The 22499-nt window shown below is 41.8% G+C and overlaps 1 protein-coding gene across 1 annotated transcript in view; it reads right to left on the bottom strand.

The window, feature by feature from the left end:
- Positions 1-22499, bottom strand: part of LRP1 (LDL receptor related protein 1) — a 313597-nt gene that overhangs the window by 105976 nt on the left and 185122 nt on the right. Inside the window, exons 15-24 of the mRNA XM_015819951.1 lie at positions 20861-21050; positions 18539-18664; positions 15706-15846; positions 14055-14180; positions 13326-13442; positions 11619-11699; positions 6728-6895; positions 3894-4076; positions 1138-1338; positions 63-308 (exon numbers count right to left, since the gene is read on the bottom strand). Of these exons, the coding sequence (XP_015675437.1) occupies positions 63-308; positions 1138-1338; positions 3894-4076; positions 6728-6895; positions 11619-11699; positions 13326-13442; positions 14055-14180; positions 15706-15846; positions 18539-18664; positions 20861-21050 (1579 nt within the window). The remainder of the gene's footprint in view (positions 1-62; positions 309-1137; positions 1339-3893; positions 4077-6727; positions 6896-11618; positions 11700-13325; positions 13443-14054; positions 14181-15705; positions 15847-18538; positions 18665-20860; positions 21051-22499) is intronic.

The following is a 22499-nucleotide window of genomic DNA, read 5'->3' as shown; positions in this document are numbered from 1 at the left end:
CACTGCCTTTCGATGAATCCAACACATTGTTCTGAAGCAGACAAAGGTCACTGAGTACTTACCCAAACTGCGACAGCTCTCACCATCGGACTCCAGCATCCATCCTTCGTAGCAAGAGCACTTCACGTTGTACTTGAACTGCTCACACTTTTGACTGCACTTGAGATGCTTGGCACAGTAGCTCTGGATCTGGCAGGTCTTGTTATCAGCACCAAGCTCCATTCCTAGAGGGCATGAGCAGGCAATGCCCTCTCCTGGTGCTACCGCACAGTCGTGGCTGCAGCCCCCGTTGCTCAGAGAGCAAAGATCTGGATGAGATCAGAAACGGCAGAGAAAATGATGGGGAGAAATTCAAGCTACTGGCTCAAACTGTCCACCAACAATTGCCAAACAAGTTCCCTCCCATTCCCTATCGCAGGAAATAAGCTCCATACCACAAACACGCTCCCCATCAGGTTCGCTATCACAATGAACCTTTGGATCCAACTTCTCAGTCCTCCAATTAATTAACTGATGTTTTTGAATACCATGTATGAAAGGGAGTCAACTGAAATTTACTACCATGAGGATGGACTAAGCATCTTCCACTGTATATTTGTTAGCAGGAGAGTTAACAATCTGTGGTCCAAAAGTTGTTTTCTACTGCTCAATCTGCAGCATCAATAGCCTCATTTTGACTAATGAGAGAAATAGTCTTGAACTTTCTAACTCATTAAACTGCATAATATCCAAACAATTCACTCACTGTCTACTAGCAAGATTTTTTAGGCCTCTATATTAGCTTTATCTATAATGTTTGCCTTGTTTCTTCAACTAAATTAAAACAATATCTGTATCGTTCATACATTAGACATAAAGCAAACAAGGCCTATCCAACATTTACATCTCCTGCAATATATTTTTGTGGCAATCCCTTTTCACAAATCAGATGAACAAGATGTCCTTATCTTAGGAATTAACGGATATTAACTTCTCAACAGTCTTTAAAAAATGCAAAGGCCTAGAGTTATATTTACCAGGAAATTTTGGGAGCTATACTCCCAATTTCCCAAGAAGACAGTGGGTTGTAAAAGTTTATTTAGAGAAAGGACAATATTGACATAAGACAGAATAATTTGTTCCTTGCTCGACACTCACCACACAGTCGCCCTTCATCAGAACCGTCCCCGCAGTCATCATTTCCATCACACAGCTTCTCAGGAGGGAGGCAGATAGATGTTGTATTGGCACATGTGTGGGAGGGTGGTTTGCACACCAAAGCCTCACAATTCTCTTCATCAGAATTGTCCTCACAATCATTGTCTCCATCGCATACCCAAGCTTTGCTGATACACCGTGCTAGAAAAAAGTCGAGACAAAATTAAGAACCCACTTAATCTTTTCAATATATAATATAATCTTTAAAATTCCTAAGAAACACAAATGGGAAAGCTGGAGAAAGAAAATCTGTAATTCCTCTAAATGTACACTGGGGAGGAGAGGCAGTGCCTTGTTCTCCTTTTGAAGATCCCCAGCTAGGCTCCTTTAAGTCACAAAGCAGTAATCAGGAAAATAAGGGAAGAAAAAGAGTATAAAATAAAAACTCAGGAGCAAATCCAGCTGTAATCTTCACAATTTCTCAAACAGCAACGTATTGTTTTCCTACATTCCACTTCTCCGTGCTTCTGAGAAGAATAAGCACACTGAAAAAGCCTCTCAGGCCTACAGATTTCTGTTTCTCTGGATTAGTAAGAGATTCTAAGGGCCAAGGAATAAAGAAGATCATATACATCAGCTATTGTTTGATCTGTATTGCATTCTACAAAGAAGTCAACTGATGTGTCTATGGAGATTCTCAGTCATCCAGGTCATGGTTGTCCCAAAAGTGCTTTTTCAAGAGGCAAGTGGACTTTCTTGTTTTTCCTTGAAGATGCTTCGCTTCTCGTCCAAGAAACTTCTTCAGCTCAGACTGGTTGGTTGGGAATGGAAGTATTTATATTCCTTGCAGACAGCTGGTCTCTCTCTAAAAGAATGCAAATGACCAGCTGAATCAGAGCTGAAGAAGCTTCTTGGACGAGAAGCGAAATGTCTTCAAAGAGAAACAAGAAACTCCAATTGGGACAACTGGTGTGTGGTTTTTTTGTATGTCAAGTGACCTGTGTGCTGTGCATGTTTGGGTATGCACACAATTACTCTTGTTCGTGGACAGTATTGTAGTAATTATGATGATACAAAACAATATAAACTTTGAAGAGCATGAAGAGTACATAGATCAGGGCTTTTCAACCAGTGGTACGGGTACCACCTGTGGTACATTGGCACCTGGCAGGTGGTACGCAGCCATCCTAGAAAAGTGGTAGTGGGGGAGGGGAATGAGCTGAACCAGTGGCAGCACCGCACAAGCCTGAGCGAGAGATGGCTGGAGCTGCAGGGCTCTCAGAGCTCAGCGGAAGCGCCAGGATTAGCGCCAGGCTCCAGCTGGAAAGCAGCACTGATCCTGGCGCTTCTGTTGAGCTCAGAAGAAGCACCAATCAGCTGGAATGTTGCAGCATCTCCAGGGTCTTGTGATTTACATTCAGATGCTTGGCAATTGATTCATATTTATGACGGTCAGTGTCCCAGGGTCTTGTGAAGTGACCAAAACCTGCTGCAACCACCCAGCAGACGGGGGGAATAAAAACCAAACATCCCCCACCCCACCCCCGCTGCCAATCCTCAACAGAAACACTCACAACAATGAAAACCTTGGACAGGAGGAAGAGTGTGGCCAGGCGGGCAGGCAGGTGTCTTGCTTGGCTGTGGCTTGGGGGGCACCTTTTTCAGTGCCACTGTAACTTCGAACAATCACTAAGCGAACTGTTGTAAGTCGAGGACTACCTGTACTTTATCACTTTTTTCCTTTTGGGGGGGGGGTCATCAAGTTTTTGACACCTTGCTAGGCGACTGGTGGTACTCGGATAGTGCCATATCCTAAAAGTGGTACAATGGCTGAAAAGGTTGAAAAGCCCTGACATAGATCATGCTAGACTTTTTATTTAAAGATGAGAAATGCGTAGCTCCTTGTTGATTCATTATTTAGCAGACCTGAACAGCAGACCTATGCATACTTACTCCTTTAACAGCACACAAAAAAAGGGGGGGGGAGGGACAGAGGAAAATATCTTGAGTGTAGACAGATATTGCTCTTCCAATAAAGGAGAACATTTGTACTCATTTCGACATTCAGGGTTGAAACGAAGGATCGTTGGTACCCTCTGAGCTTGGTTGCTTTCTTGCAGACATTTTATTACCCAAACTAGGTAGCATCATCAGTGCTAGCAAGAAAACAACCAAGCTCAGAGCACCAAAACCCCTTCAGTTATTTAGATCTTCTTCATTCACAATTGGGATAATGAGACCCAGTGCCTGTGCAAATTACTATGAGCCACACAAACAACTTGGGCCAAGTTTTCCGTTTACTACATTTTTATCTCCACTTTTTTTAAATACACACTTGCTGCCATAATAAATGTGTGTGAGCGTAAATGGCTGAAAGATAATTTTATACTGGGTAATACAGAACTTCAACGCAGTCCAGTACGCAGAAGGTGGCATCTGGGACATTCTGTTGATGTTTATAATTAAAAATTATCCAAATCTGTAACATTTCATGAAATCTGCCGCAATTTTAGAAGCCAATGCCAAAATCTTATGTCATATCACCATTCTCAAGTGACCTCTCTTCTAATTTAGATTTACTCATGCTCATACCAGCGCAACAAATGGCTATTGTCTGGAAAGGCTGCTATTCGTTACACCACGCTTATTTTTAATAAGTGCTGGGTACAACTGAATTTTTATATTAAAGCGGTTTAGATGTGCACAATAATGTAGTTGCGTTTTCCACCTCATTTCTATAACGCAATGCAATTTACCAGAATCCTTGCAGCCAAACTTCACATTTGGATCACAGACATGAGTGACACCCTCACAGTTCTTCTCATCACTAGAGTCCATACAGTCAGTGTCACCATCACAGTGCCAGCGCATGGGAATGCAGAGTGCGTCCAGTCGGCATTGGAACTCATCTGTATGGCAGCCTCCAGGTGGGCGGGTAGCTGCAGGGGGAATAAATGACATAGCATGTTAATTGGGGCAGTACTAATGACTAGGGCTGGATGCTACTGAAGCACTGTTAAATGGGCAAGGGGAAAAAAAAACTAGCATGACAAATCAGGGGAAAGATGCTCTTATCAAACTGCAAATGGTTTTCAGGCAAGCCATGTTAATTTTCATCACCTTTTGGACTCATGCAGGAAGCCACACATTAGCCTCGGTTTGTATGTGATTTGAAGGCACACATCATTAGCATCTGACCTTTATTCTTTATCATGATCAGATTACCTTCTGATTGCCATGGAATTAACTAGTACCTCCATAGGGAAGATGGATCCATTGGAATGATCTGTCCCAGATGCTAAATGGATCTTTTGGTTTCCAGAGGGCACGTGGGAGTTTCCCCAAGGACACCCTAGGCTGTCCTACTGAAGCTTTAGTCACATCTTGGAATACGGAGGTTGCTACAACCTTGGACAGGACTGTGCCTGAGCAGCCTCTCCCCTTCATTGATCCAGAACTGATCCAAGCCACTCTGGGAAGTGAAACCATGGAGGAGGCATCTTGAGCATCATTGTTAGAAAACAAGGAACAAGTCTGACTGAACACGGAGGAGGGTTTAAGTTGGCATCGATATCAATATAAGTGCTGAAGCAGCAGTGTTTACCTGCTTTTACTGCGTATGTTATTAATTTTGGTTTTTCATCTTACTATTCTGGACATCTGTAAGCCACAAAGAATCTGATTTGAGCCTGTAGTTTGAGATCATTCTCAAATGCTCACTTCAGCAGCTGGCCTTTATAATCTGTAGACCAGAGATCTTAAGGCAGGGGCCTGCAGCCCCTTCTTTATGGAATGGCTTTCCTCCACCTTAGTTGCAGCATTTTAAAACGGCTTTCAAAACCTACCAGTCTTAAATAATTTTGAATTTACATGTTTCATTCACCTGGCTGAGAAATTATTAGTGCTCTATTATTGTGGCTCTCAAGCCAGTTTTTATACTGGATGAATTGTATATGACAGTGGTGGCGAACCTATGGCATGCGTGCCAGAGGCGGCACTCAGAGCCCTCTCTGTGGGCACGCACACCATGCCCTGGAGATGGCAACCATCCTCTTCAACCAGCCGCCTGCTAACTCGCTGAGGTCCCACGTGGCCGGATGCATCCCAGCACCCATGCGCTCGCTGTGTGCGGGGGCCGATGGTGTCAGGCAGTAGCCGCCCCGGCCCCTGCCTCGCCTTGCCCTGCGACAATGGCATCCCCGCCCTGCCTCGCCTTGCCTCGCCTCACCCCACAGGACGAGCTTCCTGCCCACCGCCTCACCTGCCAGAGATGCCCTGGATCTCCCCGGCCCCCACAGGAGCAACATTGAGCCACGCCCACCCTGGCCATGCCCACTATCTGCCATGCCCACCGTAGCCACACCCAGCGGGCCACACCCATCCGGCACCCGGCGATACATAAGTGGGTTTTGGGTTGCAGTTTGGGCACTCGGTCTCTAAAAGGTTCGCCATCACTGGTATATGATATGATATATCTCTAATTTTATTTAAATAATATATTCCCCTTTGCAGTCTCTGATAAAGTAATAATATATAATGCAAACAATGATTATTTAATTCAGCTGCTGGGAGTGGGTGCCATATAAATTTAATACATTATTATTAATTTTAGTAATTGAAGTAATTTGTTTCCAGGTCGGTGTTTTTATTTGTTAGGGTTGTCTTTCATTTCAGATCCCGTCTTTCATTGAGTAATTCACAGCTGGTACTCTGTGTTCCCTCTTCCTAATTTTTCTCTCAATAATCAGGCTTTGCAATGGGCTGGCTTGAAAGAGAATGATTAAGCCATGGTTGGGATGGGTCTCCCAGGTATTGGCACAGAGGTGGGGAACTTCGGCCCTTTTATGACTTGTGGACTTCAACTCCCAGAATTCCTGAGCCAGCCATGCTCAGGAATTCTGGGAATTGGTCCACAAGTCATAAAGGGACCATCATTAACCACCTCTATATTAGCACAATAGTTCTACCACATGACATCATATTTCTAACAAAGAAGTTATAAAAACACCAAAACTGCACTGCAGGTCTTTACGGCAAACTCTTTCTCCTGCTGATTAATCCAGAAATGCCACAACAATTCCAGACCAACATCCGTCACCAGGGAGAAGAAAGGATTTCCTGGTACATAAGTGGGTTTATGAGGCCTAGTGCTGCAAATTTTTAAATATCTAGCATTTTGTATCAATGAAAAATAATTCAAACTTCACGTGTGCTATAGACGAAATGTTTCGTTCTAACGGAGATATACTTCTACAGATCTTCTACCAAGAAGCTGCAACTAACCTTGAGTCGTTTTTGTTCACTGAACGTTACTGCAAGAACAAGCCTATTTTTTAACTTTTACCTTACTTCTACACATTTTAATGAAAAATACAGATCACAAAACCCACAAATAATTTATTCAAAATGAAAAAAAGAGAATTTTTTTTAAACGGAATAATATACAGAAAGTTTTTATGGAGCAGGGTGTTTTGCTCAGCACAGCTCAAGCACAGTATTTTATTTTTCCAGGGCAGACGTTAGATGTTGCTGGTGCTTTATTTTTCTAGAGCAGATGTTAGAAACAATTCCAAACTTCCCCTATTCTCACCCAGATTGGTGCAGTTGGCATGAGTCTCATCGCTGTAGTCTCCGCAGTCATTGTCCCCATCGCAGGTCCAATGGACAGGAATGCAGCGCCCGCTGTTGCATTTGAACTGGTTGCTGGAGCAGGAATGGCTGCAGCCAGCTTCATCACTGTTGTCCCCGCAGTCGTTGTCTGGAAACAAGAAGTGGGGGAGAAGGGCAGTCTACTGGGTTCTGGGGAGCAAACACAACCCTTCCATGCATTTCCCCCATTCCCCTTCTGAGCTAGATGCAGACTTCCTTTCGCTGATAGGCAGCTAGAAAGTCTAGAAGGCAGCAATGCATCCACTGTCTCAGGTTACCCCAATTTCCCCAAGCCTGCATAAATGGCACCCTTCTAGCCCATGCATATTCTAGCCAAACATGCTTATGCACTTCCCCAAGAGCTTTTACCACTAAAGAAGCCACTAAACAATAATAACAGCAACAAGAATAGCAACAAAATTTATAGAAAAAAAAACACAGAAACTGCATAGATCATCCCATGCACCATGGGGGAAGGAGAGTGGGTGAAGTGAAAGGAATCATATTATCATGATTATGACATTATTGGATTCCAGGATCAATGGAAGTGTGTATTTCTTAAAATTCAAAACAATGCCCATACATACATACATACATATGCATCTCTGCATATGTTAGCACGCGCACTATCTTGATCTGGGATTTTCTTGTTTATAGGAAACGTCTGTTTCTAAGTAAGAATAGGCACTGATAGAGAAAATAATTTATGGCTCATTTATTTAGTATTTAGCAATTTATGGGTAAGTGTGCTGATGTTATTACTGATTATCCACGCATTGTTGGATTTTATTTTGCCTTTAGCAAGGCCAGTGAATAAGACTGCTCCTACTGCTAAACTTTCCCTTGGTTTTGGCAACTTGCATTGCTCTTGAGCTTCTTGGACTTTTTCCAAGCTCTAGAGCCCAGGGAGATATTCAAAAGAAGCATTCTTTCGAACTCAGTTAGCTTTATCAGCACATCTAATCTGATGCACTGTTGTTTAGAATACTATGGAAGCCATGAAATAGCAATAGCGCTAAAATTATATACCACTTCATAGTGCTATCCAGCCCTAAGTGGTTTATAGAGTCAGCATATTGATCCCAACAATCTGTGTCCTCATTTTACCAACCTCAGAAGGATGGAAAGCTGAGTCAATCTTAAGATGGTCAGGATCGAACTCCTGGCAGTGGGCAGAGTTAGCCTGCAATACTTCTTTCTAACCACTGCGCCACCAAGGCAAAGATATTTCAAATCACACATCCCCAAATCACACATCCCCAAATCACACATCCCCAAATCACAAGAGTTCCTTTTCTTAACCTTCCCACAACTTGTTCTGGGAAGTTCTGGATTTGCATAGGCATCCTTGCTGAGAAGCAAGGGACATTGAATACATAGAAGAATAGCATATGTGTCTGGCTCAGGAGTTCCTTTTAAGTTAGTGAACTCTTTGGACCGTAAGGGTAAAGAGCAGCAACATTATCTGATGGCCTATAAAATATGGGAAATGATAAGTTCCAATGTGACAAGCAAACGCCAGAATAATCTTCCTGACTATCTAATGAGATTTATCAGTGCCCAAACCTCCCCCAAACAAAGACAGGAAGTGCTAAGTCTTTGCAGGGACTGAAACTGCAAAAGTGACAGCTTTGGGGAGGGGGTCAAGGAGCGCAGGAGGGGTGAGGTGCATGTTGATCTATGCACTAACCGTTGCCTTTTGGACAATTCTTTTCGTCAGAGCCATCCCCACAATCCTTTTCTGAAACACAGAAACCAACCAGAAAAGACAGGAAAGTGGGCATGGTGAACACATGTGCACCCACCCAATCAACACACACAAACAAAAAGAAAACAGGAAACTAGAAATCAAATATGAAAATGGAGACAAATTAGCATCCAAAGGATAGAACATGCAGAGGGGAAAGGAGGAAGATCATCAAGAGAGAGTTGTGTCAAACACAGAAAGGGGAATGAAACGGAATCCATACACCTATTTTATCCTCAACAGGAGAAAAGAGATCAGGAGGGTAACCTACATTACTCTCCTGAGGGATACGCTAAATTCTTTCTTTAATTTTCAGCTTCTACTTCAAAATCAGAATTGAAAGTTGGCTACATCAAACCATGTAAATGTGCTCAAGTCTGATTTGTGCAAAGTGAGTACATCGAGTCATACAAACCAGTAATCTAAAATAAATTCTTAATCTAGTCAGATTCATGACTCACATTTCATCAAAATCATAGCTGATCATTAATATACAATCTAAGCCTCCGTGGAAGTTAAAAAAAACTTATAAAAATGTAACGGAGAAAGGAACAGAGCCATGTATGTTTCCTCCTCTAAAAGAAAGTTTAAAAATAACAACAATACCAAAAGAACGAGCAGCAATTCAACAGCCAATTTAATACTAGAAAAAGATGGCTTCCATCTCACTAGCACTTTGGTGGAAAATTACAGGCATTTTTCTTTCCCCATTTCAGGGTAAAGGTTTGTAGTAGCATGTTTGAGTGCCACCATCCACACAAAGTTCCCAATATCAAGAGAAAACAATCATGTACGTTTCTCTTGATGTTCAAATCCTCCAAGTGCAGGAGACCTTCTTTAGTGGACAGCAGCCAAAAGCAAAATTTCCTACTTACCTGCAATTTGGTAAAGGATAATCTAGGCAACATTTTGCTATTTAATTCTGTACCTGCCCTTAAACTCCAAGCTTAAGACAAATTCCACCCACTAGCTTTCCTCAAGGAAGGTGTGGGAGGATGTGGAGGCATCTAATCTTCACTTTCATTAGCCCAGATCTTTTGACAGGATGTTCTAAGTCCCTGACATTTTTGGACAAGTTTTGTGATTACACAATGTGATTAACGAGCCGAAGAGATCTTGAAGTGAGCCACATTCAAAGGGCTTGCCTGCTAAACTTCCAGTGGGCCAAACAACATTTGACTTTCCAACCTAAGGAATATGTTGTACTTTGGGATGAGACTAGTATCTGCATACTCATCCCTAACAGAAAGTCTAGAATGGCATAGCTAAGATGATCTCAAGTCAAGATGTGAAGCTTACTGCTTCCATTACAGGTAATCCCCTAGGTACAAACATTTATTTAGCAAATTTTCACAAGAATGAATTTATTCTGAAAGAAATTCAAAACTGTGTCCAAAAAGAGGCCTCTGTAGCCATGTGACTTGGATTCAGTTACTGCTGCAGTGGCAGCCATTTTTAACTCTGTGACTTGCCTGGACCATTCAGGGTTACGACATTTCCTAAAGCTGGCAGGGTTTTGGTTTTTTTGGTCCCTGATCACCTGGCCAAACGAGATCAGGTGATTTTTGCAGCCGGCACCAAGTTTGTTTTTGGTTTTTTTGGTGCCGTGTGGAGGATCTGCTGCTGCCTGGGCTTGAAGACTGGAGCGCTAGAATTGCTTCTGAAGGTACTGTATTTTAAAATATTCTTTTTTGTTACTCTATAGTACTGTGCTGTTTATTTGTAAGCACTTTGGGAACTCCACTCTGCTTCTTTTTAAGTATTGTACTATGCAAACTATTGTGTTTGTAAGTACAGTACCTTTGCAAAAATAGTTTCTTTGCATTTGCCTTGAAACTGCTTGTAGAAATAAATGCTAGCCAGCATCTAGACCAGGCATGTTAAACTCATGACGTCACGTGACGTCGCGCAACGTATCGGAGCTTTTTCGCCATTGCCGGCAATGGGGTGGGCGCAGCTCCGGTATGATGAAACCGGCCCGTGGGCCGGCAGTTTGACACCCCTGATCTAGACCAAGCATTCTATAACGTTACATTTCCTTGCTTTTATGTTGGAGATTAGTGTATATTACTGTAATTTGTAGGTTTTAAATTTAAATTGCCTCCAGAAGTTGTGGGTGCCTCATCACTGGAAGATTTTTAAAAAGAGACTGGATGAGCATTTATCAGAAATACTCTCGTGTGAAAGCAGTGGGTTAGACTAGATGACTTCAAGGTCCCTTCCATCTCTGCTACTGTTGCAAGCAGAGAGTTCTGTAAATCCCATCCCCATCTACCTCTGGGTCAGCGGTAGGAGACTCTTAAGCACTTTTTTCCCCCATTGCTAGCAATGCGGTTTTGCTATGATGCATCCGGCCTGCGGGCCGGGAGTTTGACACCCCTACTCTTAAGATAATTAGTGACAAGTGGTTTTTTTTTAAAAGCAACTGCAATCAGAGAATTCTGTAAACTGCCGCCCCCCACTCCCCCCTCTGGGCAGCTGAAGATGTTTGAGCTGATTAGCAACAAGCGGATTTAAAAAAAAAAAAAGCAGCTGCAATGGCTGTGAGCCTGCTTGGAGGCAATTTAATTCCTGGGCCAAAGGCTGCACCCGAAACAGCTGATAGGCAGCCGGTGATGGCAGCGATCAATTAACAAATTGGAGGAAATTACGTAAACTTTGTTCATTTCACAACCCATTTGATTCAATTAATGAATTTTAATTTTAAAAACTGAGTAAAATTGAGTCCGAGTCATTGGATGAATTTTTATTTTTTGACTTACCACGACCCTAATGGGCAGGCTCCATTAGGTTCGTACCTCAAGGACTACCTGTACTTCCCTCTAGATGGGGATCTCTGGGAGATGTAAGGAAGAGGTCAATGAACCCCAGATATGATAAAGGGCCAGCTACTCTTATACAGAAAAAGATGAAGAAGGCAGCAGGTTAAAGCAAACATTATCATGCAGAGATGGGAAAGACAGAAAACATAATTCCAAGCCCATCTTTTTCCATAGAATCTGCAGTTCAGCTTTACAGACTCTTTGTTTCTGACCTTACCATTCTAGCCGACACAAGGAGGACACTGCATGCAGTATAAACTTACCATTGTCACATCTCCAATTGATATTGATGCAGCGGCCATTGTGGCAAGTAAACTGGGTCAGAGGGAAGCAAGTCGGGTAGGCTACGAAGAGAAATAAGAACATTTGCAGGATCTATTGTATATCCAGGAAGCTTTGCTGTATCAGGGTTTCAAATGGTTCTTCAAATGGCATTTAGAGGTCTGTGCTCCAGAAAGTGTGTGGAATTATTGTAATAACAGTTCTAAATATCCCCAAATATTTAATAATCAGTCCCTTCCAAATTTCTATCACATTAAAACTAATTTTTGGTATTTTTTTTCATGTTCCTTAGTTCCAGGTAGGCTCTCTCTTTAATGAGCCTCTTTTTGTCCTGCCTTCATGTACTTTGGAAAATAAGTCAGCCCTCTCATTTCTGTAACTGCCCCTGAAGTACTGGAAGACACCTATCCTGTTATCTCTAATCCTTCTCTTCACTAGGTTAGGTATACCTAGTTCCTTTAACCATTCATTGTACAGTTTAGTCTCCAGAACCTTTATCATCCTTGTTGCTTTTTTCTGTCCTCTTTCTAGGGTCTCAGCATCTTTTTTGTATCGTGGCAACCAGAACTAGATGCAATATTCCAAGTGTGGTGACCACTTAGTGCAGTATAGAGTGGTACTATCGCTTCTCGTGACCTTGATACTGTCCCTCTATAGATGCAACCTAGGACAGCATTGGTTTTTTTGGCAGCTGCAGCTCACTACTGGCTCATACTTAAATGGAGGTCCACTAGGACACCTGGATCCCTCTCACAGTTACTATTATTGAGACAGGTACTGCCTATTCTATACCCATGCATTCGTTTTTTCTGCCTAAGTGGAGGACCTTACTTTTTCTCACCACTGAATTGCATTTTATTGGATAGGGCCGCTGACTCTAGTCTGTCAAGATCCTTCTCAATCTTGAGTCTATCTTTCAAAGTCTTAGCAATTCCACTCAGCTTGGGGTTGTCTGCTAGTTTGATGAGCTCCTCTTCTATCCCTTCATTTAGATCAGATGTTGAAAAGCACCAGACCCAAGACAGAACCTTGAGGTACCCCTCTGCATGCTTCTCTCCTTGTAGATGTAGTTCTGTTGATGGCCACACGCTGAGTGTGTTTGATCAGCCAATCCCCACATTGTTCTATTTTGCCAAGAAATAAGCTGTGGTCTAGTTTGTCAGATGTGTTGTGAATACTATACTATGTCGACAGCATTTCCTTAATCCACTAATTTAGTCGCTTTATCAAAAAAGCAATAAGGGTTATTTGGCATGATCTGTTTTAACAAACTCATAATGAGTTCTATTAATTCTTGCTTATTTCTAGCTGCTCACAAATCTGTTGCTTGATTAGTTTTTCTAGGATGTTCCCAGGTATGGATAGAAACAAATACGCATTTGTGTTTAGGTATTTAATTATGTCTGCCTGAAATGTGTGTGAATGAGGCAGATACAGTTTTAGAGCCTTGTATAATATATAGTTCTACTTTTTAGAAATAAATCCTGGATTTTAAACACATGAATCCACAGTCTTTCTAATGTACATTTCTCTCAGATCATATGACTGAAGATTATGTTCTATAATCTTAACTATGATTATAATAATAACTCTGTTATTACAACAAAGCACCTGGTAGATTGTGAATATCCATTCACTTAGCAATATATCTACAAATGTAGTACATCACAATCTGTTTCCTCACTCACCACATGACGCTGATTCATCAGAGCGATCCCCACAATCATCATCCAAGTCACAGGTCCAAGAGATAGGGATGCAACGGCCACTGGCACAGGAGAACTGGTTGGTGGGACACGTGCGAGCTGGGGAGCAGGCAAATGGCAGTGAATAACAGGAGAAATATTACAAACAAAATTACACGCCTTCTTGAATCATTCTAATGATGGATAGAAAAATGTCCAGTGGTAAATATCAGATGATACAGAAATAGTTAAACAGGTCCAATACAGACCTGTTCAGCACCATATTCAAATACATGCTTTGCAAATGTGCAGAAACTACCCAGAATTTTGAGAACTGGAGTTCCACCATATCTGGAAAGTTGGAGAAGACTGATCTACAGGTTCACTTAGATAGCAAAGCAATTAGTAATAGCACTTAGACTTATATACCGCTTCACAGTGCTTTACAGCCTTCTCTAAGCAGTTTACAGAGTCAGCACATTGCCCCCAACAATCTGGGTCCTCGTTTTACCAACCTCGGAAGGATAGAAGGCTGAGGAAGAAAGGATGGAAGGCTGAGTCAACCTTGAGCCAATGAGATTTGAACTGCTGGCAATCGGCAGTCAGCAGAATTAGCCTGCAATACTGCATTCTAACCACTACGCCATGACAGCTTTTACTCGCACAGTTGTTATGAGGATCAAATGAAGAATAGCTATCTAGTTAATTAGATGGATAACAAACGATCATTACCAGAGCATGTGGAATTAGATTCATCTTCATTGTTGCCGCAATCATTATCCCCATCACATAGCCAGCGGTTGGGGATGCAACGATTGTTCTCACATTTGAAGCGGTCTGAAGGGCATGTGTGTTGATCTGCAGAATGTAAAAGCAAGGAAGGCATCTTAGGACATCACACAATGAGATCCTTCTTTTCCTTTTATGTGTATGACAGAAATGTGAACTTAGGACCAAAGAGCCTCCTCCCTTGGAATAGGTAAGAATCGTGAGGCTTTGGGCCACATTCGGATGAGTTTTCCAATTGTGGCAATGCCAAATTCAGAGATTTTATGGGAAAACTATATGAGGTCCTTCTTCCTATAATAGTACTATTATTTTCACGAAGTTTTCCAGATACTTGGTGTTTTTTTTTAAAAAAAAGAATATTTTTTTGTTGAAATTGATTTTGATTGATAAGACTAAGAAATGCTTTACTAGAAGCACTAGAAAAAGTCCATACTACTACGGACATGCAGCTGTTTGGATCTAAAGTGAAAAAGGTGCTTCAGATCCAGCATGCATGCGCTTCCTGTACTGGTCAATCATAAAAAAAATAGCTGTATTTTTTCTTGGTCTCACATGCACCTTTTCTGCTTCACATCCCTAGAAATCATTTATTCAGTATGACACGTGCATATTCCATGTCAACATAAGGAATATCTATAACCAGGAATCCAATTTTGGGGAATAAAAAATGTATTTATGTTTTCCCAATCTACGATGTTTTCTAAAAAGCTGTCTTATACAACAATTATACATTCAATTAGTCAATTTAAGCCAGACTTGTCTACTCTGAGCATTAGAGGCTCTGAAAGATCTCAAGAAAAAGGAATGTTAACCATCAGTTACTAGACTTCTAAAGAATAGAAGGCGAGGACTGAATCTTTATGGTCAAACTGTATTTTTCTAACTGGGTCCTTTGTTTTTATTTGTTTCAGGAAAAAAAGCAACAAAAGGAACAGGGAGGGGCACTGATGCTCTTGGGAATATTACAAGCATCCTTTTATATCCCTATGCTGTTGATTTTGACTTGCCTTAAAATTAACGTTCAACTTCTCAACCTACTACATTCAATACCAGACAAAAGATATGGTGCCTTCATTGTATTCTAGTGTATTAGATTTCATGGTGTCTGCTTCTGTAGATATAAATGTGATGATGTCTTCTAGTATAGAGGTCCCCAATCCCTGGGCCATAACCCATTATTATGTTCAGAGCCAGGCCATGCAATCAGTGGGCGAGCACATATAGCTCCACTTGAACAAGTGGCGGATGCTTCCACTTGCACGAGAAGGTCCAGTCACACAAATGCAGCTGTACATGCTTACGCACACGCACCTGCCACTCACACAAAACCATCCCCTTCCCCCACCACACCCCCAGGCCAGGCCACCAAGCCGGAACGGTTGGGGGCCGCTGTTCTAGTAGAATTTTGTACCTTGAGTACAACCCCTTTTCACCTTTGGAGTTCTCTATCATTTTAAAGTGCTCTGGATTCACCATACTGCCTCATGCAAAATACACCTAGTTATGTTAGCTTAGGGATGCTTGATCCCATCTGTCTCATGAGAGGATGGGAATGGTCAAGAAGAATCCTGGTGCCCCTCACGCAAATACGTACGGCAGAGTTCAGGTGCCTCATCACTGTTGTCCAGGCAGTCATTGTCTCCATCACATTTCCATCGCTCCTGTATACATCGACTATTCTTGCAAGCAAATTCCCCAGGCTGGCACTGTGGAGGTGGAACGTAAGATGGATTGGCTAGACAAGAAAGAACAAGGGAAGAATGGTGTTGTAATAAGGAAGAGACATCCTCGGAGCTGAACCAGCCCCTCTTCTCAGATACTTCAATTCTGAGGTAATCTGCACCTATGGATGAACAGTGACTGCTGCCATTCACTATAAACAAGGGGTCTCCAACCCCGAGTCCATGGACCGGTACTGGGCCACAGCATGCCAGCAATCGGGCCGCACAAACAAGCAAAGCCCCATCCGTGGGATGCAGGCAGCACACAAAACCACGCTCCCTCTGGTCCGTGGAAAAATCTCTCTCCACATAACCGGTCCCTGGTGCTCAAAAGGTTGGGGACCTCTGCTATAAATCCATTTCTCTCTTCTGGAATATCATAAGAGGACTGAAGGGAAATCCTCACCCCATCTGGGTGTGGCTAAATATAGAAAGAGAAACAAAACAAAAACTTTGGTAGTCTGTAGCTCAGCCAAGCTGAAGTGGGTGATAAAAAGCAACAAGTTGATTTCACCAAAAATGTAATAAAAGTGCCAAAAAGAAAGTAAGGTTCTCTACCCACACAACACACATTTCTAACTATTAGCCAAACAGTGCAATTCCCAGCCTAGTCTGAGGTAATCTTCTTAGTTGGACTCTAGCCAACTCTTTCCAAAAGACCCAACCTCTTCCTGCCCAAAATGATTTTTTTTTAAAAAAAACAAAAACCTTTTTATTTGTTTGTTTTGGTTCTTGAGGTGATCAGATAAGGCTGGCTTGTTCTTTCAAGGACCAGCTGCTCCCCACTACAAGTGGGCATGGAGATTTGGAATGGAGACAATTTTTTTTAGGACAAATGAAGGGTTAACTACAGCAGTATTGGCAATGTATGGAAGAGTAGATTTGAGCTATTTTTGCCCACCACAGTCCCAATCTGATTTCTGGACTGGAATAAGAGCTCTGGAGCTACCCTGGAGAGACTCTCCAAGTGGGGAGATGGAATTGTTATGTACTAAAAACCCCAAAATACATGCAATGGTAATACTCCACCCCAACACTCCAACTTCACAGACCTTGCATAAAATCAGGAGGCTATGAGTTCTAGTCTTGCCTGAGGCATATTGGACCAGTCACTCTCTCGCTCCAAGCTACCTCACAGGTAGTTGTTGTGGAAGGAAAAGAGTATTAGATATGTTGTCTGTCTTGAGTTATTTATAAAAATAGTAAAGGTGGGATAAAATCTAACCCTCCCCCCAGAATTAGTAATTTCAACATGCAAAGATCATATTAGTGATGAATATGTACAGATTGTATATGTAAAAACAAAGCACGAATTTCTATATCCCAGTTTGAGAATGTATATGTTCTTAAAATAGTTGCTTCATGAAACACCACTGCCACCATGATGTCATACAGAAAGAGTTGCTTTTACATCTATATAAAGTAAATTCAGGCATCACAAAAAGTATTATACCCCCAAGAGAAGGCAGGGATTATGTATGACTGATGGAAAACTGACCGCCCCTGCTACATCTGCACAACCTTCCATAAGAATCAAAACCCTGCAATATCTTGCATAGACAGCAATTTGCACAGAATTTCCTACTTTATATTCAAATTATTTGCACAGATGTTTAGAAGGTAAAATGATAGGTAGGAAGCAGAAATGCTTAGTGATGCAGAAGCAGCTTCCAGTACTGGACATCAAGTTGGATGGTTTTCAAGATTCCTTCCAACTGTTACATTTTAAGATTTACTTACTTTAATAGCCTCTTTTGTTAGTGGAAATAGAGCTACAAGCTTGTTGGCAGGTCCTTAACAACGTAAATAGCTACCACTCCTAAATATTTAAAGAATGAGTAGGCAACATCTGAAGAGTTGGGGTCCATAACTCAACTACTTGGAAGCCAAAGGAAGCCATCTGCATATAAGGTGGCTCCAGAGACCTCCTGCTCCCACTTCCACTCTTATTTTTTAAAAAAAAACACTCTCCTACACTTTCAAAATTTGGCTCTTCTACTGTCCACTTCAGAAGCATGGAATTCAGGGCACCATAAGCAGGGTGCTGGGGTCATATGCACTCTTCAGATTTACCCCATTCTTTAATCAGCAGTTTGGTATACAGAAATTACGCAAAGGAACCTTTTCTGTTGGAGGAAGAGGCAGTGATGAAAAAAAACACCTTCATTTATGTGGAGGTTGTATTGCAAAGTAACACAGCAGCAACAGGGGGAAAAAATGTGATAACCTGATTTAGAAATCCCAATAAAGCCTGATATTTCAAATAAAGTAAAAAAACAAAACAAAAACCATTCTTTGCTGACACACACAAAAATAAATTCACAGACTCTGTTTGACTATTATTAGTACCCCATGCTTTCTGTAAAAGTACGAACAAGGGTGGATAACTTCTTCCAATGAAATGGATATATTCATCAAATAAATACATTCCCCAGTTTCATTTGTGGAAAGCTACAAATTGGTGGAGTAATGGCTTCATCACCAATCTCAGTCAGGTCACATACTATTGCTGTCAAGAGCATTGGAGGCTCCAGTACTGAAGAATTCAAAGCACCTGTGATGGTCAGTACAGGGTAGTCTGACTCCGAGAAGGTCTTAATAAAGTGATACGGCCTATTAAAGTCCAGAATTCTCTTGAAGAATGCTCAGCTCCTGGCATTCTCTTATCTCCTTTCACATTTACTGAATTATTACATGGACTGTTACCTTGACAAGTGACAGAATCTGGTCCCAAAATCTGGTCTTCTGCACAGGCACAACGTCTGCCACTTGGGATAGCCAAGCAAAGACTGCTGCAGCCTCCATTGTTCACCCGGCAACTGTTAGAGCCAACTAAAAAAAATTGACAAGAGGAAGCAATGAGAGAAAAACTGCCCAAGACCCGCCAAAAACAGGGGTAAAAGAAAAGGCCTAGATTACAGGGGTTCTCAACCTTGGCAACTTTAAGACTTGTGGACTTCAACTCCCAGAATTCCTCAGCCAGAAAAGCTGGCTGAGGAATTCTGGGAGTTGAAGTCCACAAGTCTTAAAGTTGCCAAGGTTGAGAACCCCTGGAGAAGGTTCTTGTGCAATCCAATCCAAGTAAAATAGATCAGGAAAAGCACTGGAAGAGCAAAACAGGGTTAATAATTTCCAAAAGAGATAAACATTGTAGTCATTTGCAGCAACCAGCCTGATCAACTCAAAGAGGAGCTTAAAAACTAATACATTCCATTTTCCGCCTAAACTTTCATGGGTCAGAATTCACAATGCTGGAGTCACAGCTAAGTCTTTGATTTTAATCACAACATGCCTGGACCTGTCCTTCTTGGCATTCCTCCTCCTAGCCACCAGAAAATAAAAGTCCATTTAGTTCAACAAATACAGGTAGTCCTCGAATTACAACCACAACTGAGCCCAAAATTTATGCCGCTAAACAAGGCAGTCATTAGCTGAACTTTGTCCCATTTTGCAACCTTTCTTGCCACAGTTGTTAAGTGAATCACTGCAGTTGTTAAATTAGTAACACGGTTGTTAAGTGAATCTGGCCCTCCCCATTGTCAGAAGGTTGCAAAAGGGGATCACGTGACCCCCAAGGCACTGCAACGGTCATAAATACAAATCAGTTGCCAGGCATCCAAATGTAAATTACATGACCCTGGGGATGCTGCAACGGTCATAGGTGTGAAAAATGGTCATAAGTCACTTTTTCAGCGCCGTTGTAACTTTGAATGGTCATTAAATGAACTGTGGTAAGCGAGGACTACCTGTACTACATGTATAGAATGGCTAGAGGGGGGGGGTTGCACCAGGAAAGGAAGAAATATCTGACTGTTTTTTATCTTTTTTTCTCTCAACTGGCTACTTCTGGAGCCTTCCTTTGGCTTCTTTATACTTTGTTGTGCTCTCGCAATAAGCAAGTTCAGACTGACTTTTCTCAGCCATAGGTTTGTTTGTTTTTTAAAAAAAGATTCAAATATATTTTTCTTCTCACTTTAAACATTATACACACACACACACACACACACCTTTCCGTTACTTTTAAATGTTTTCCCAGGTGCAAGGGCACTCCCAATTCATGAGCGTATTCTCATGCTGCTGGGGAATGCATATAAATTGACTCTTAACTGCAAGAGAGGGACCAATTGCCTGCATCATTTTCATGAAACAGGAGAAGGGAAAACCTATGAGATTGCCCAGGGGTCTCTGCAATGTTCTCAAAGCAACATCTCGTCCAGCTTTTCACACAATTAATAGAAAAATTTAAAAGCATCAGAGTAAAAGAAGAAACAGCAAAAAAAGGGGGGGGATGGGGAAAGCACATTCAACTGAAAATGTTCTTTCCTTCCTTCTTTGACGAAAAGAAGCAGCAACTATATGGGTGGTCACAAAAGTATTAAAAATTAAGAAAGCAAGGAACCGTCTCCTTTAGCACTATTATTACTTTTATACAGACTACTTTTAACCCACTATAATGCATTCACTTAAGCCTATGGAGAAGGGAAAGCATTTGTTTTTACCCGACTTAAGTAGAAAGTCTGTTGTTTTAGCAAGTGCCAGTGTAATAATAAAACCGTAATGGTGACTGAAATTTGTTCATTTAGAGGATAAGAGCTGATCCCCAAAGTAAATATCTCTGACTCACCCACCTGATCTGGGTTTTAATGCACACAAGATCCCACTTCTGTGTATATGAAGGAAACCATTAGAGACCTCTTAATTTATGGAGCTGCACAGCATTTTTCCTATAAAAATCCAAGGCGTTCTTCCAATGCTCTTCTTCTCACATGCACATTCATCGAAGTGGTCACTAAAAATAAGGCTTTGTACTACAGCAAACACCGTGCTATGCATCACAATGTTCACCGTAGTTCTGTTCTGAACCCTACCCAGATCCTTAGAGAAAGTAGTTCTGTTCTGAACCCTACACAGATCCTTAGAGAAAGTACATTACAGTTCAGTTCTAGTTTATTTTTTCATTCTGGATCCTATTCACTTTTGAAATTTCTGCAAAGTACATTCTGACAAGTGCTCATCGTGGTTTAATACCTTGCTGTTGCTGAGCATCATACATGCGAATCTCAAAGAGCGGTGGGCGCTCAAGGCGCAACAGTGTAACAGCCTTGGTATTCTGGTCCAAACGAAAGATGCTACCACTTCGGTACTCTGTCCAGAAGAGGAAATGGTCATAGTGGCACAACCCAAAGGCATGACTCAACTCGCTTCCATCATAAACCACCTGCCGCAGGAGAAAGATATAGACAAGTAGAATATTTAAGACAAGCAATCACTTAACTACCAACATTTTTGAAATGCATCTTTTCTGAGAGCATTGCCATAGGACAGTGGTGGCGAACCTATGGCACGGGTGCCAAAGGCGGCACTCAGAGCCCTCTCTGTGGGCGCGCACGCGCGCCATTGCCCCAGTCCTAGGTCTTCAGCTGGGTTTTATAAAACCTTTTTGCTTTAGGCCTCTGCCGCGGTGTACACACAAAAAAAGGTTCAATCAATCAGTCAATATCAACTTCTCGCGGGAAAAAAAAAGATCTTGCAAAGTTGGAATTGATTGATTGAACTTTTTAGTCCCACCCAGCCTGCTGTTACCACTGCAGCCACGCCCACCCTATTGGCCACACCCACCCGGCACCCGACGATGCATAAGTGGGTTTTGGGTTGCAGTTTGGGCACTCGGTCTCTAAAAGGTTCGCCATCACTTCCATAGGACCAAAGCAATGGGGGATGATTGGGAAAAGAGAGAGGGAGATATAAATAAAAAATATAAAAGAAAGAGGGGGGGAAAGAGAGGGGGGGAAAGCAAGTTTGGTCTAGTGGTTAAGGCACCAGGCTAGAAAGCTGCAGCCTCTGAATTCAAGTCCCGCCTTAGGCATGAAAGCCAATTGAGTGACCTTGGGCCAGTCACTCTCAGTCCAACTCATCTTCCAGGATTGTTGTTGTGGGAAAAATAGGAGGAGGAAGGTGTGTGTTGGGTATGTTCGCCACCTTGAGTTGTTTACAAAAATAATAAAGGCAGGATATCAATAAATAAAAATAAATATTGCAATGAAGAAGAACTGCCCCTCAAATGGTCACACCACTAACCTAAATGGCTAGGTGTTCTTGTAGCAGCAATCCTAATTTCTGCTGGGATTATAGTGGTGATGCTAATGCCACATTTATCAAACTTGAGAATTTCTCCCCATTCTTATTTTGGCCTTGAGTCAGTGTCAACACCTGATGACTGTGTGAACACATTCTTGCAGTTTTCTTGGCAAGATTTTGCAAGAGGTTTGCCATTATCTCTTTCCTAGGGCTGAGAGAAAGTAACTGGCCCACGTCACGTAAGTAGCTTTGCGCCTATAGCAAAGACTAGAACTCACAGTCTCCTAGTTTCTAGCCTGATACCTTAATCACTACCCCAAACTAGCTCTCGAATTCACATTATGTACATTGTTCACAAACATCAATGAACTCCTGGACTTCAAGGGGATCTTAGGTAGGGATGATTTTAAGAAAATTTTAATTGACACACAGCTTCCAATATTTGGCTTTTAATTTGGTTTTATGGGGTTTTTTTGTTTTTTGATGTATTTTGTTTGTATCTGTTTTAATATGCTGTGCACCGCCCTGAGTCCTACGGGAGAAGGGCGGTATATAAATTAAATTATTATTATTATTATTATTATTATTA

The sequence above is a fragment of the Protobothrops mucrosquamatus genome, unplaced genomic scaffold (assembly GCF_001527695.2).
Source record: "Protobothrops mucrosquamatus isolate PMUCROS unplaced genomic scaffold, P.Mucros_1.0 scaffold1025, whole genome shotgun sequence".
Taxonomy (NCBI): Eukaryota; Metazoa; Chordata; class Lepidosauria; order Squamata; family Viperidae; genus Protobothrops; species Protobothrops mucrosquamatus.
The sequence above is the reverse complement of the archived record's forward strand: the minus strand, read 5'-3'. Positions and strand labels throughout refer to the sequence as shown.